Below are 15,159 nucleotides of genomic sequence, written 5' to 3' on the forward strand. Positions count from 1 at the left end.
TTAGAGTCACAGATCTGGGTTTGGGTGCACTGTTCACTGGCCGCATGGTTTGGTTTGGGGCCAGCTGCTTTACCTTTCCCTATTTCAGTTTCTTTGCCTGTAAAATGGGGACTATACCCACTAATTGTAGGATGTAGTCAGGGTGAGAGGATGTATGTGAAATGCGTAGCAGGGTGCCTGGCACTCGGTGGGTACACCATGGGAAACCAGGGACTCCAGCTCTGTTTTGCTGTGGTGAGGATGAACTGGGGAGGAGGCAGCGAGCTTCCCTGCTGGTGCCAGGCCACTGAGCTGTCATGCTGGTGGCATCTGCCACAAGCTCAGTCTGAAAGAAAGGGGGGCCAGGCCACAGGGGGAGACTCACAGGTGAGACCAGAGGGAGCTGGGAGGACGGCCCTAATGGTGGGGGAGGGGGCTGGCGCCTCCAGGCAGGCTGCATGGAGTTCACTTTCCTCTTTGTCTTGGTGACTCAGGCAGTGTTTTGGACAGAGTGCCTCTAATGGAGGAGAAACCCAGGATGGTCATCTTCACCTGGCTTCCCTTCCTGTAAACTGAGCATCCAGAATTTTTTTTTAAAAAGATTTTATGTATTTATTCATGAGAGACAGAGAGAAACAGAGGGAGAAGCAGGCTCCCAAGGAGCAGGAAGCCCGATGCAGGATTCGATCCCAGGACCCTGGGATCATGACCTGAGCCGAAGGCAGACGCTTAACCATCTGAGCCACCCAGGCGCCCAGCATCCAGCATTTTAAACGGACTCAAAACTCACTTGCACACAGCCATTCCCCCCGTGCCCTGGCTGTCCAAAGTGCTCTCAGACAATAACGCTACTCAAGGGAAAGCCATGTATTTAAAATCTTTATTAATGAATGGAGAAAAATAATGCCATGTGACAATGTTCAGGACCTGCTGCCTAAATCCATAACAGAAACAGACATTATGACTTAACAAGCTCACGTGGTGCCAATTCTGAGATCAGATGAGGTTGTTCTTCCTTAGGAAATGGGCTCTGGTAGCATTGTTTTTCCATGTTGTTCTAGCAAAGCCTTTTACTTGGTTCAAGTTTAAATTTCTCTCTTTGTGTGTGTGTGTGTGTGTGTGTGTGTGTGTTTGTCTAAGTATGACTACAGCTCTGAGCTGGTGTTTGCTATTTATTTGGTTTCAGGTGTCAGCATTTTGCTGTACTAGGTTGGTCCTGTCCTTTCAGAATAACAGGGCTATTTATTGATACAAAGGAGAGGTGTTCAGATCATCTTGTTAAAATGCAAAGCTCAAAATAAACATCGTATCTTTATTTGGAAATCCACATCCTTCCTTAAAGGAAGGCTCATGAGTAAATTTGTATGAAGTATGAAGCCCAAGTTGAGTGTCTATTTTTAATGACTACTTTGCTTACATTTTAGATTGCCTCTGTCAACTCTTACAGGAATTTGGACTTTACTCCGTTTTGAGCCAAAGAACCTTCGCAATAAATACTATTGTATGCTTCAAAACATTAAGAACCAGAATGAAATGCGATCTACCTGACTTTTGAGAAGCAACACACTAGTGGTATGAAAAATATACAACAGAGATCAGTGAAGGGGTTCAAATGAACAAGGTAAGCAATTTTATGCCTTGGGGGAAAACACTGAGATAATAAATACAAATGACAAATATTTACAATAGAAGCAACAAATGGGACATCAGTAGGCGAACACATAAAACATTTACACTGAGGAAAATATAAAAGTGATGCCTTTCACACATCCAGCCCAGGAGCCGGCGAACAAATGAACAGCTGACCCAGCAACGCGGGAGAATGTTATTGCTTCAGCTTTTGAGTGATGTAAGTAAAACAGTAACATGCTGCAGTGGCCCATGGCATGAGACAGCCATGGTTTACGTTTGGTTCCCATGGCAGGGCCTGACACACCGGTCCTTCTCCCCCTGAGGGCAGAGCTGGATTAAGTGCACCATCTCTTCTGCTTTCTGCAGCTCTAGCTCTTTCTAGGTGTTTCTCCCAGCATTTTGTCCCCTTCTGTCCCCCCCAAATGGTTTCTTTCTAATGTGGATTACAAAAGATTGGGGAGCTGACCTTCCAGCACCATGTCCTGGCACTGATGAGATTGGGTTTGGGGTATATAAATACTAGCTGGGTTTTGGGTAAGAGCATTCCCTGGGACAAATTATTTTAGAGTAGATAAATTTAGCTTCTTTATCTCTGGCCTCAGGTTGTTTTGAGGGAGAGCTATAAGCTGATACAAATGGAGGATGCTTACTTTTTTCCAGCTCACTAGAATGGGGGTCAGAAAACTCAGGCCCAAGAGCCAGATCCAGGGGGGCACCTATTAAATGCAGTTTTACTGGCGTGGAGCCAGGCCTGTTGGTGGCCCTGTCTATATATTCCTGCTTTCCTCCCGCAGCGGCACAGCTGAGTACTTGTGACAGAACCCACATGACCCACCCAATGGAAAATAGTGTAATTGACTACCTGGACCTTTACAGAAAAAGTTTGCTGACCACTGCTCTGGAAGGAACTGGCCCAGGACACCTGCGTACTCCTTGTAATACTGGCCTCCTGTTTGAGTACGGGCTGCAAGGGAGAATCTTTAATGTGACAACCCAGCAGGCGAGAAAGAAAAGGCCTATCTGTGGAACATTCTGACCAACCACAAGAACCCCACCGCTGACCCTTTGTTACAGTCCTCTCCCTCCTTGCCTTGGATTTTTAGTTCTGTCCCTCCTCTCTGCCTTTCTTTTGTCCACTCGGACTCCTTTCCTCGTTGCTACATTCCCAATCCGGATCTGGAAAATCCTGTCCCTCAGTGCTTCCTGGCGGTCTCCTCCATTTATGTAAAAGGTCAGCCTTCCCTGCTGGAAATCACAGCCATCTTCGCTCTCTTCTCCCCCTTTCCATCCCACACACCAAGAAGCCCCGTTTCCGACTTGACCTCATGGCATCAGGTATGCAGCTTTATCGATCTTGGCTGAGGCTCAAGGTGACGGTAACAAAATGCTAAGGAAAAATCTGTCAAATGTACTCCTCATGCGTGCTTTTTCCTCCAGGGGTGTGGTTTGCCCTGAGTGGCTGTGAGCCCACGCTGGGCAGGCAGACGCATGGCTTCATTGCTCTTTGATTCCTTTTAAAAGAGCACTCAAAAGAGAAAAAAAATCAGCCCCAAAAGATGGGCTGTATTTCTTTTTCCTTTGAGCTGGTTTTAATGACCCAGTTGCTTTGTTTGAAAGCCATTTATTTAGACGACAGGTATGTAGATGTAACTGGATAAATAAAAAAGTGAAATAGAGATTCGAAGCAGTGGTTAATATACAAACACACAGGGACCACTCCCTTGGACATGGTTCCCCAGACAGAACAATGGCTCAGAAATTACACTTAGAACCCTTGCCCTCCCCGTCCCCAGCAGCTCCAAACCTCAAGGTCCCATGCAAGAAACTGAACTTCTGTTTGGCACCAAGCGCCCACACAGCCCCCGTCTCCTCTCCACCCTTCTGACTCCCAGCACGGTTTTCACATTCCCTCCTGCACCCGGATCCAGCCCGCCCTCCGCCAAGACAGCACCGAGTGCCCGGTCCAGTCCGGCGGGCCTGCCGACCCCCGCCCTTCCCTGGCCCACCTCCCCCACAGCAGAGCAAACCGCAGGCAGCCGCCCAGTGGCTCCACGGATGGAAAGAAAACAAAGTTGCAAGGAGGCCGCGTGGCTCTCACTTCGGGATGTGCAAGTGTGGAACCCCCCTGGGCACAGCCGAGACCTCGCTGCGGCCTAGGCCACCTCCGCCTCACCTGTTCGGCCCGCTAGCACACACCTTCATCAAATCCACAATCCCCACCAAATCCTGCGTGTGACATCCCCCCTCTTTAATGGCAAATGTTTTGGAATGTCCATAGAGAAGAAAATGGACGGCATGGAGGAAAGATTTCCCGGCCAGGCCTTTCTTTCACCTGCGGATATCGGAATACTCAGACTGTTCCTCCTCCCACTCGCTGCTTCCAGAAGTTCCCTGGCCCCCGTGGCCGGCTGCTCGGCCCCGGGCATGGGCGTTTGGGTGGCTTTTGCTACCTCGCTCGCCCTTGGCACCTCGGCCCGTCTCCCGACTACTGGGCTCTGAGAGGTGGTGACCTGCCTCCCCGTGGTGGGTCCTGGAGAGCTTGGCTCTGTCCGCCTGGAGCTGGCGCTCAGGGGGCACCGTGGGGGGCCTCTGGATGGTTGAGGTGCAGAAGCTCAAGATGGAGCACAGACTTCCCCAGTTCTGCTCACACTGCGCCTGGACGCTATGGGTGATGGCCTCCTTCACCTCCTCCCCGCAGGTCAGCAGCAGGTTCACCAGGTCCACGTATGGTCTAGAAATGGAGAGCAGAGAGAGAGAGAGAATGGAACCAGTCCCGAATGGGCCAGAGACAGAGGGCAGTGAGGATACCCGGCAAGAGACATACGGCCGAGGCCTGGCTTCGGTTTAGTTTTGGGAAAGAGCTTTCAAGAATTACTTCAAGCCTTTATCCATATCCTAAGGAGCGCTGGCCTCAGCCACTATTTACTAGATGGCCATTACCTCCGAGGCTCCATGCCGGGCATTGGAGAGAGGCTGGTGATCGAGCCTACCACCAGGAAAGGGGCCAGTGACAATTTGCAGGTGCGTACGATGAAAGGAAGAGCCTCTGGGGAAGGTGGATGAGAATGCCAGGTACGGCGGCCGTGTGAGTGTTGGAAAGGAGTGTAGGAGAGCTCTGGGCATGTTTCGGGTATGCCAGCTAGGAGGGTTTCGGTGGGAGGAGTAGTCAAGTGTCTTGGGGGCCAGTGGAATAAAAGACAAATGGTGAAGGGTCAGAAATACCAAACTGAGGAATCTCTTTGGCAGGAGAGGAGGGGTGTCAAAGATTTGGGGCGATGGTTCTCACATCGCCCTCTTGCCATGCGGCATCAGTGGGGCTGGCTGGCTTTGCACTTGGTGCCACTCTCTCAGGTAAGTCTTCTCTAAGGGAGGCTCCCAAGAAACCATTTCCCCATGTCTGTGTTTGCCCCTGGTTTAGGCTCATGGTGAAGAAGGGTGTTTTTGGAGGGTACTGGATGCACTTCCCTCTGCACTCGGGGAGTCTGGAGCAGGTGGATAAAGGTGGGAGGCAGACCACCACCCTGTGAGGTCACTTCCCATGGAGCTCTCCCCTTTCCTGGTACTAAAGGTTGAAGAGGGGGAGTGGCTATCTAAGCAGCTCTATTCTTCCAGTCTGGGCTTGCCTAGAACTGGAGGTGAGGGCTGGCCGCAAGGGGCCTAGGTGTTGGGATGAGTGCCAGCAATCTGTGAAATAAACACACTTGGTTCTTGCTCAGGTCCCCTAGCTGCCCTGGGTTGTTCTTTGGGAAAAGTGCTGGAGGAAGGATGACCACATCATGCCGACATGGGGGTGGGAGGTGTGTGCCTCGGGCGGGAACAGCGTGCCTGCTCTTTATAGGCCCATCTGGTAAGAGGCGTCCCCTGTAATGGGCTCTCATGGCCCACTCGCTGAGCCCTTCTTACATCTCACTGGCCTTCTAAAATCCCCAAGGAGGGTATAGAATGTTTCACATGGCTAACCAGCATTCTTTAGCAGTCCTTGGCTAGCAAATTTTCTGAAGATATCTGACCATGAGCATTGCAGCTCTGGGACATTGCCTTGGGCAGGGAAATCACTCTGGAACGTGAGATCATTTATAAGGAACAAGACTTTTTTTCCTCTGTGAGCCTGGACCACCTGCGTGGCTGCCCGTTAGCCCATTTAATCTTTTCTTTGCGAGTTGGCAGTTGTTGCTAGGCAGAAGAGCAGATTGTGTTTTAGGACTTGAGAAGTAGTTCACTGCCATTTTTATGAATTAGTCCTCAAGTTGTAGTTGAACTGTCCTCATGTCATAGATGTAAAAATGGAGATGGCTGGTGGTGGGGGGAGGGCGGGGGAGAGGGGAAAGTAGTCTTTGGAAGCTTCTGGGCTGGGAAGGCCTAGAGCTGGGCTGAGAGCAGAGAAGAGGAATGTTCTGGCTGATAGAGATCAAGCTGCCTTTTAAGGCCTACTTGATGCCTTTGGAGTCAGAGAGTCTGTGCATGGCTGATGGACAGGGTGCTTAAACTCTCTAAGGCAGGCCCCTACCAGTGACAAGGACAGTGATAACACTCCTCTTCTCGGGCTGTGAGAGGGGGCCGTGGGGCAACACAGAAGAAATGCTGCACGCATATTTGTTTCCTTCTATCTTTTGACAACTAGCAACTGACTGCCTCAGGGAGCTCAAGGTCACGGAGTTTATCTGCTACGGCAGCATGAGGATTTTAGCGCCTGATTTGTACCTGCCCCCCTCTGGGACGACATGAGCAAATTGTGGGGGCTGAGAATCTGTCTTTTTGGGACTAGCCTGATGCTCTTCTTTGAGTTTCTTTCCCCAGAGTAAGGGGAGGGCTCTCTTGGGAAAGCACGGACTGCTTCCTGGCCTCCTTTGCCAGGGCAGTCTGCCTGCCAGATGAGCTCTCGGAACCCCAAGGCGGATCCGAGAAGGCTGGACTAGCCCACACTCTCTCCTGCCTTTGGCGCTCTCTCCCGAGGAGAAAGCTGTGAGCCATGGGGAGGGGTGTGTGTTAATCTAAGCCGTGTTTTGAGCTGGCATGGTGCCTTCTCAGGCTGCAAGCTCAGCCCGTGTCTAATGACAAAGCCCAGCTTTCTCAACTGGGTGTCAGCAAGGCTAAAGGATTTTTAAAAATACTTGGAGGGGGACGTGCCTGGAGGCTGCCAGCACCCAGTGACAGGGTGTGTGTAGCCAAGGCAGTTGATATGGAGAAAGTGGGGCGGGAAGGGGTGAGAGGAACAGAGGGAAGTGGAGAGCTTGGATGGAGCCACTCTAACCAGACATGAGTGTTTTGCGGTGCCTAGGGATTGGGGTAAGGAATGGGGGTGATGTGGATTCTGGATTGACTGTGATCTCCTCTTCTATAAAGGGAAAAGCAAATTCAGTTCTCATTTTCTTATCTGTGACCAATGCCACACATTCTTAAATAGTCTTCTTGATATTTGGGGACTGATAGGATCCTTTGTGCCAGAATCAGTGAAGATAGTTAACAACACCATCAACTCAGCTCGAAGTTCCAGTTGATGCACTACATAGTCATGGCTTCAGAAGGAAGGGGGTGGGGCTCTGGGGGAAGTTGGGGTTCGGTGAGACCTGCTGCCTGGAGTTGCTGGCTTAGTGAGAGGAAAGAGGACTTGTGTGCAGGCACAGTGAATGTTCTTAAAAGAGGCCCAGGGGTGAGTCACGTGCATTCCCAGAGTGGGCTGGGGCAGAGGGCTAGGTGTTCATTCTAAATGATGCGAGGAGCCCTCGGGAAGTAAAAATCTCATGGCCCCATGGGCCATGTTTCCATGGAGGAGGTACCAGAAAAGCCACAGTGCTTTACCCCTTCTTAAATTCCAGGGGGAGCAAAAAACCCTTTAAAACCTTCGGTTTTCCCAAAGAAGACTTTTCTCCAATCTTGAAAAAGACAAAGTCTTTTCACTCCAGGAATGTCTTACTGACTTATAAACTCATGCCCATCACCCATTCTTAAGGCCAACAAACTATCTATAGTGGATGACAGTGGACCGAGGACAAAGGAGCTTCGAGAATGTCCCAGCCATGGGGCATTTGTGTCTTCTAGGGGCAGCTTGAAGGAAGGGACCTTTACAGCACTCTCCTTGTGTAATGGGGGTGTAATTGAGAAAAGGGAAGAACCCCTGCTACATCTGGGGGCCAGTGAACCTTTAGCAGGCCTAGTAGGGCGAGAGCAGATCAGGAGCAGGGAGGTTTCATGTCTATTCCCGATAAGCAGCTTCAGTCATATCTATTGCCAGTTCCCAAGCTGCATAGTAGGGGTCAAACTTCAGAGCCAGATCTTGAACCTCTTAGCTGCCCTTTTCTGCTCTGTTAGGTGGGGTTAGTGATCTCTACCTTGCAGCCCTGTTGGGATAAATCAGATCGTCCAGGTAAAGTCCCTGGCCCACTCACAAAATAATAGCTATTTTCATTATTGTTATTGTTGTTGAAACTCCTGTTGCTCTGTTTCTTTACAGGTATTTGAAAGAGTGATAACTATTTTTTTGGGCATCAGTGTGACTAAGGAGAAGACATTACTTTGCTCTTGGCAAGAGCCACCTGCAGAGATTCACGGTGAATCTTCAAATTCTAACACTGCACTGGGGCTGTTGCAAGATACCTAGACCCTCATAACCCGGTGGAAAGTGACGGGTGCTGGTTGTTGTCCTCTGTGATCTGAGCAGTGTGGGGTGGGGAGTAGCCTGCTTAGTGGCATAGCTGGGGGAAGGCCATGGCACCAACTAAGGAGCAAGATTTCATAAAATTGGACTGACTGGGCCCAGTGAGTCGCTGTGTAAAGACCAATGGTGCCATCAAGCTGGCAGTGACTTGTATTGGTCCGCTTAGCTAGTGGCCGGCTCTCTGCCCTCAGTCTCTGAGGAAGGAACCACTGTGACCTGCTGCCCAGGCTTCATGTTTGGGGCAACTGTGTAAAACACGCTTTATCACTTTGCAAAGTTTAGGATCCTACAGATGGGACTTTTTTTTTTTTTTTTTTTAAGGAATAAGATGTCTGGGGTTTATTACTGAATTGTAAGCCTTTGAATAAGCAAGTTCATATTTACCCACTTTGACAAAAAGTGGGCTCCCGGGCCTGGCTTTGTCTCTCATTGTCTGTATGACCTTTACTTCAGTGAATCTCAGTTTTCTGATCTGTAAAATGGAGATGAGAATGGTACCTTGCTTGCAGGGCCGCTGTGAGGACCAGGTGACAGATTCCCGTAAAGCACTGAGCACAAGGCCTCGCACTCGGTAAACGCTCAGCCACCGTGCTTAGCTCTCAGCTGTCTATTGGGGCACCTGCATGGCCACTTGGAATACTCAGAACTGTTGGGATCTGGGCTGAGGGGAAGGTAAAGCGTATTTCTGAATCCTACACATTTCACGCTTAGTACAATATTTTGTTTCTATTGCTTATGCTTTTGAAACCAATGGTGGACATTTCTTTCAGTTTTCCTGAAGGCCAGCAGGAAAGGGCCTCCCAGGGGAGTCAGTGCAGCTTTCTGAGGTAGAGAGCAACCTTTCCCATTTGACGGGAGTTCGGCCTCCGAAAACAAGCCCCTCAAACTCCTCCAACACCAGCCTGAGGAGTGGGCCCCTCCTTCCCAGGGCCCCTGTGGGGTGGCACTCACTCGTGCAGCAGCAAGTCCTTGAAGTGAATCATCTCCGCCATTACCCGGGTGTTCTCCTGGGCGGCAGAACACAGATCGTGTTTGAGGTAGCATTCCCGTTGTAACTGGAACACCATTTCCTTAATGGCGGGGCACTTCCGGCTTATGCAGCCGAATCTGTGCCGCAGAGCGTGGGCCTTACACTTCAAGGCATCTTTGATGAATGATTTGCCCTGAGAACAGAGGGGACAGAGAAAAGAGAGAGGGGGGCAAAACAGACAAGTCCTGGTCAGAAGCTCAGACATTCACACTTAATGGCCTTACACAGGATTTTTGTTTGAAAATTGAACCCCAAGGTCCTGCCTCAGACTGCCGTCCATGCAGGCGGCAGGTTGATGCTCCGTCAGGAGGTATGTCTAGAGTGACATGATAACTCCGGCATTTGGCCAAAAAGGATGTTTCTTCGGGAGACTAACAAATCTGCCTCCTTCCTCCCCAGCTGCTCTACTAGTTTCCCTTGTTCTGGGGCTTCCGTGGCCCTCTGACCTCCAGGCAGCCCAGGGTTGGCTGTTTGGTGGCAACTTTTCTGGAACACAAGGGGAATGTGGCCATACGTAAATCCTGAACTCCCAGCAAGAGTGTTTCCCAAGTAGAAGGTGCCTGCTGATCCAAGTCTCACACCACTGCTTTTTCCTCCGACCCCACGAGTGACATCAAGATTGGGTCCTATCTGTGCCTCAGGGCCTCCCACCACCCCCAACCCATATACTCATGTCTCCTCCTATCCTTCAAGGAGGAGCATTCTTTTCCTTTTCGAAAACGATTCGACTCCTTTAAACTGTTAGGATTATTGCCTCTAAAAGGCCCGCCTGGCACACTGCCTGGCAGCATCTGGAGTCTGAACTGCCCAACTGACAGCCCCTCCCCCACACCCCCTGCCTCTGAGTGGCTAAGGCAGCCAGGCATACATCTGGCCCACAGTTCTCTTTTCTGGCAAGCCCATTAGATTGTTCTTATCCTAGAAAGGAGACAGCTGTTGGGGGTGTGGAGGCAGGCTGGGGCGTGAGTTCCCTTATCAACCTCTCAGGGCAGAGAGGCATTGTGGGATACCTACCTAGGGATCCCCATTCCCCCATTACTATAGAAACAAGCTGTCATTGGAGAGGTCACCCCTCTGTTTTTAGACAGGCCTGGAAGTAACTGAGTGGAGACAGAAAACGGGTTTAGGTTGGAAGTGGGAAGCCAGCCAGCACATTTAATTCAGTTCTTCCTTTAGAAGCAACTGAAATGTCTACAGATAGTGTCTGGTTGCTGAAAAAACCCCTCCCCATGGCCCTTTTTGCTCTGACTTTCCAGTGGGAGCCAAAGAGGATGGAGGGTAGGGTGTGCCATTTATGAAGTAGTCACATGCTGGGAACCAGCTTGAAAGGGATGCTTCTCACTTGAGAACATACTCCTGTTGGTTGAGAGAAAAAGGAAGATTAATTTATTCGAGGGCTGCAGCAATCTGTTTTGGTATTCTTCCCTGACATCCTGTGGGATTGCCCCTAAATACACATCTTTCCTCCGGATTTCCTATTATGTTTCCTAATTCCAGTTAATCCAGAAGGGATGCTTTATTAGGGGAGCCTGAGGAGTTCAAACGTTCTACTCTTTCCTTCCCTGGTTTCTGTTGCCCCTCCCCTGCCACCCCACATCCTCTGCAGCGCAGGTTGCCAGCCCTGTCACATCCCTTTCTGGTTCCCAAGCATTGCTTTGTCAGGCTCTCTACAGGATGGCAGTAGATGGTGACGGGTGGCATTCATAAGTCACACCGTAACTGTTGGCCTTCTCCAAACGTTGCCCCCACTCTCCAATGACATGGGAGAGGAAGTTGATGAGATACAACAACAAGGGGCTTTGTAGTGCATATATGAGCTGGGGAGAACATGAAGAAGGTGAGCCTGATGCCACTTGCCACCTGAAATGTATTTGGATTGTCGGCACTGGAACCATAGGGTGGCTTGTTGGGTTTGTGCCCTGCCCCAAGCAACAGCTAGGCTTTTTTCACCCTGCCGACTCTGGGATAGCTGGAGTGGGTCAGGCGTTGTTAGAGGACTCTGTAGAGCAGGACTCATTCAGCGTTTTTGGGTTGGGAGAGGACGGTCTGCTACTTAGGAGGAATAAGTCGGTTATTCTGGAGGCCCTGAATTATCCGTGTTGCCTGCTCACATACCCATTGGAGATGATGAGTTTCTATGAAGTTTGTGTCTTATTTATTCTTCCCTAATAGGTGAAAACAGGTCTTGGAATGTATAATTGGAGTCCCTGTCCTCCTCCCATAAACCTACTGTCTCTAACGTGATGGGCCTTGCAGACTGAGTTCTGGGTGGCCAGACATAGTGTGTCCCTTTACAAGATGTTTATTATTTGTTATGCCTTTTGTGTTCTCTGCTAAGAATCCTTAGATGATTGTTCAACTTGCACTCCATCCCACTCTGCCTGTGTAGACACAGCTTAAGAGTGGAGAAGGATTTCACCACATGACAGTGCTGGAAAGCAGAACCCCATGAGTGGAGTGGGGAGAGACTGGCATCCTGCTGTGCACCAAGAATCTCTTGCACATGCTAAAATACACCATAAAGATCAGCTAAGGAAACCTGTTCACAAGTCCTTCCAATGAACATTTCAGTCATGCAACGCCAACCTAGAATATTTTGTGCTCTATGTGGTTTTTACCTGGGCATCAAATTTTCCAGCGTTGTGCAGAAAAGTCATGCAAATCCCATGTAAGCCTCGAATCTCACAAGAGTTGTTCTCGAAACATTCAAACACACCACACCCCACATCGCCTGCGTTGACCAAACAGTGTTGGATTTCCGCTAAAATGAGAATTACATACAAATATATACAAAATTCTCAGCCACGCTGGGGAATGCAGAGGGGCTGGCTGAAATAAAAGTTAGTAATGACTAAGAGAAAACTGAAGAAGATAAAGTTAGAAATGACTATTTGAGGATCTAAAAAGCTAGGGCAAGAAAATGTCATCATTTAATCTACTAATGAAAATGTCAGTATTTGTAAATGCTGTATCTGTAAAAAAATAGCCAAACCTATGTTACAAAAATCACAATCAGAAGTTAGGTCTGAGCACTCCACTTTTCATCCTTCCCATCTTTTTCAAGTCTTTGTGGAAATACTTAGTTTGAAAGCAGAAACAATTTCAGCTTTCTAAACCCACAGACACAAGTAAGATTTTAAATGATTAGCTTGCTCTCTCCCTTCAGTACTTCATCAATGAAATACCCTTCTCTACTTGGAACTCAAAGCCGCTGCTACTAAATCACAGCCATTTCCTTCCTGACCCCCAAATGCGAGCGTCCAAAAAGCAGTTTCAATTCAGCTTTATGATTGAACACCTAAAAATCAAAACAAAATTCCTATTAAGGCAGCGCCTCCAAACCATCAGCATTAAAAATACCAGGCTAGGAGAGCTGCGGTTGCGAGCAGGCTCGGGAATCGAGTCAGATGGGGGCTAGCCTGCAGAAACGCAATCGTTGCAGTTAGAGGGTCCTTTTAAACAGAAATCCGGTGTGAGATATCACTTAATCCCCTAGAAATTCCCGCGACCCCGGAGTTTGCTGCCCTCCTTCGCAGAATGTGGCCCTAATTCATCTCTCCAAAAGGATAGACTGGGGGAGTTAACTGTCAGGCTGCCCCGTGCAGGAGACTCTCTTCCGTCCCTCCCCCCACTCACCCAATTCACTGATTTAAGCCAACCACAAAATTACATCAGAAAAGTATATTTTGGAAGAAGGGCGGGGTCCGAGTAGATAATCCGCATTCAGATTAAATCTACCGAGAGAATGAGGGGAGTGTATTTGTTGAGGTCACCAACTCCCGAGAATCACGTTCAATTCTCAGGGAAAGCACTGGAGAGGGGGAAGGGTGGGCGCAGGTCCTAGGCTGAGCCCCGCGCGGGCTGGGGGTGCGGGCGCTCGCGCGTGGAGGTGGGAGACTCCCGGATGATCCCACGCGCGGCCCCGGTGCGCCGGGCAGGAGCGCGCAGGGCGGCGATTCACTCGCTCCGGGCGTCCCTAATGGGCACTCGTGCATTCCTGCTCGTGCGGTGAGCGCACGCACGCCGCCGCTGGGTTTCAGGCCCCCAAATAAAGGCGGCGGCGGCGGCGGCGGGGAGGGGGGGGCGCCGAGCGAAGGAGCTCCAGGCAGATTGTCTTTCTCTCCCAGGAGCTGGGAAAACGGCCAGCCCCGTGCCCTGCACGCCTGGCTCTGCTCGGCAGCCTGCCGGTGAGCGGAGAGCCGGTGGAGCAGCAGCCGCGCGCGGTTCGGGTCGTGTCACCATTTCTGCGCCTGCTGACCCTCCCTGGAGAGGGAGAAGGCGGCAGCACCTCAGAGGTACGCTTTGCGCCACCTCCCCCGGCCCCTCCCCGGAAAGCAATGCCCCGGAGGGGGAAGTTCACAATGCAATCGGTCTCGCCTACAAAGTTCTTGGATGTCGGGCATCTTTTGAGGAGGGGGAAAGCGGTCCTGTCGCGGCCAGCCGGCTGGGAAGAGAAGTTCTCCGGGCACAGGGCGCAGGCCGGCTCCGGGGACCCTCCTTGCCTCCCGCGGGCCGGCCGGGATGGAGCGGGGAGCTTTGCACCGGACCGGGGACTCCGGGGCCGGCACTGGCCGTGTCAGGCGCTGCCTCTTTTACCCTCGACCCCGGGGAGGACAGCAACAAGTCCTGCTCCAGCCATTTCATCACCCTGCCAGCACGTGCGGAATCCCGGCGCGCGGAGCCTGGCGCGGACCGCTCTCGCCTCGCCTCGCGCTTTCCTTCGCACGTCCCGCGCCACCCCAAGAGTTTGCGCGGCCCCTAGGTGGGCTCTCAGTTCCGGGCAAAGCGCCCGCGGCGCGCTGCGTGGGTGCACGGTGTTGTCTCCCGGCAGCTCCCCGCCGCGGGGGCGCTCGCACTTACCTGTGTTCTGCAGGGACAGGCGGCCTTTCTGTTGGGAGCCCCTGTCTTGGGGACCCTCCGGCGGGTTGGTGGCGTCGGTTCCCCGCGCCGGGTCGAAGGTGGCCAATACCAAAGCCAGGGTCACGAACTGGCCCAGCCGCTCGGCACACATGGTTCTTGGTGTAAACCTCCCGCCCGGAGACCTGGATTCTTTGTGCTCCCCTCCTCCTCTTCCTCCTCCTTGGCCGCTTCCCCTCCTCCTCCCACTCTTCCTCCTTGCTCGCCTTTTCCCTCCTCCTCGCGGCCGCAGCTCGGATAGAGGTTACCCAGCGCCCTCCCGTAGCTCTCTGGAGAACATGTGACCAGGCCGTTAGCAGCGCCGCGAGTGCCCGGCAATGGCAGGGATGGTGCCTCAAATATCCCTGGAAGCTCTGGTGTCACTTGAATGAAGGAGTCGAGCAGGTGTTGTCCCAGCGGCTGGACCAATCCGAGACCCCGGCCCGTTTGACAACACGGTTGGGAGGCGGGGCCTGCGCCCAACTACTACAGGAGGAAGCGGAGCTCTGCTGGGAGCGCCCGACAAAGTTGCCGACCTGGCGGCGGCCACGCGTTTGCGTGCGTGTGTGAGTGTGAGCGTGGCCGGAGGTGCGTGCGCGTGTGCGGGTGATCGAGGGCAATGGCTGAACGCACTTAAAAAAAATAAAAGCGAATTCCAGCTCCGATTGTAGCTAAAGAAAGGCGGGAGGAGACGGTTTGCGCTCGGACAGTGTCGCCCCCCCCCCCCCCCCCCCCCCCCGGGCCCCTGGCTCGCATCACACCCGCATCGTGCTGGGAAAGTTTCTTCTTTCTGCCGTTTGGAATTCAGTGAGCTCTCCAGCCCCGAGCCTTGACAGATTGGAGTTTCCTGGCCACAGTGACGCTGGGGGCAAACTGAGCACATATGGGAATTCCTGGCTTTGTGACGCTTTGCATTAAGAAAAAACCCTCTCAAACTAAGATAGGAGAAGTACTAGATAGGACTTGG

General features: G+C 51.6%; 1 protein-coding gene across 1 annotated transcript; it reads right to left on the reverse strand.

The window, feature by feature from the left end:
- Nucleotides 1-881: 881 nt before the first annotated feature.
- On the reverse strand, nt 882-14,885 carry STC2 (stanniocalcin 2). Its single transcript, XM_032403734.1, has 4 exons — nt 14,157-14,885; nt 11,915-12,057; nt 9,218-9,429; nt 882-4,342 (listed from the first exon to the last, which is right to left on the reverse strand). Exons 1-4 carry the CDS (start codon nt 14,305-14,307, stop codon nt 3,940-3,942), a joined length of 909 nt encoding a protein of 302 aa, XP_032259625.1. The 5' UTR covers nt 14,308-14,885; the 3' UTR covers nt 882-3,939.
- Between the last annotated feature and the right edge of the window lie 274 nt (nt 14,886-15,159).

This window comes from Phoca vitulina, unplaced genomic scaffold (assembly GCF_004348235.1).
Source record: "Phoca vitulina isolate PV1807 unplaced genomic scaffold, GSC_HSeal_1.0 scaffold6, whole genome shotgun sequence".
NCBI classification, from domain to species: domain Eukaryota; kingdom Metazoa; phylum Chordata; class Mammalia; order Carnivora; family Phocidae; genus Phoca; species Phoca vitulina.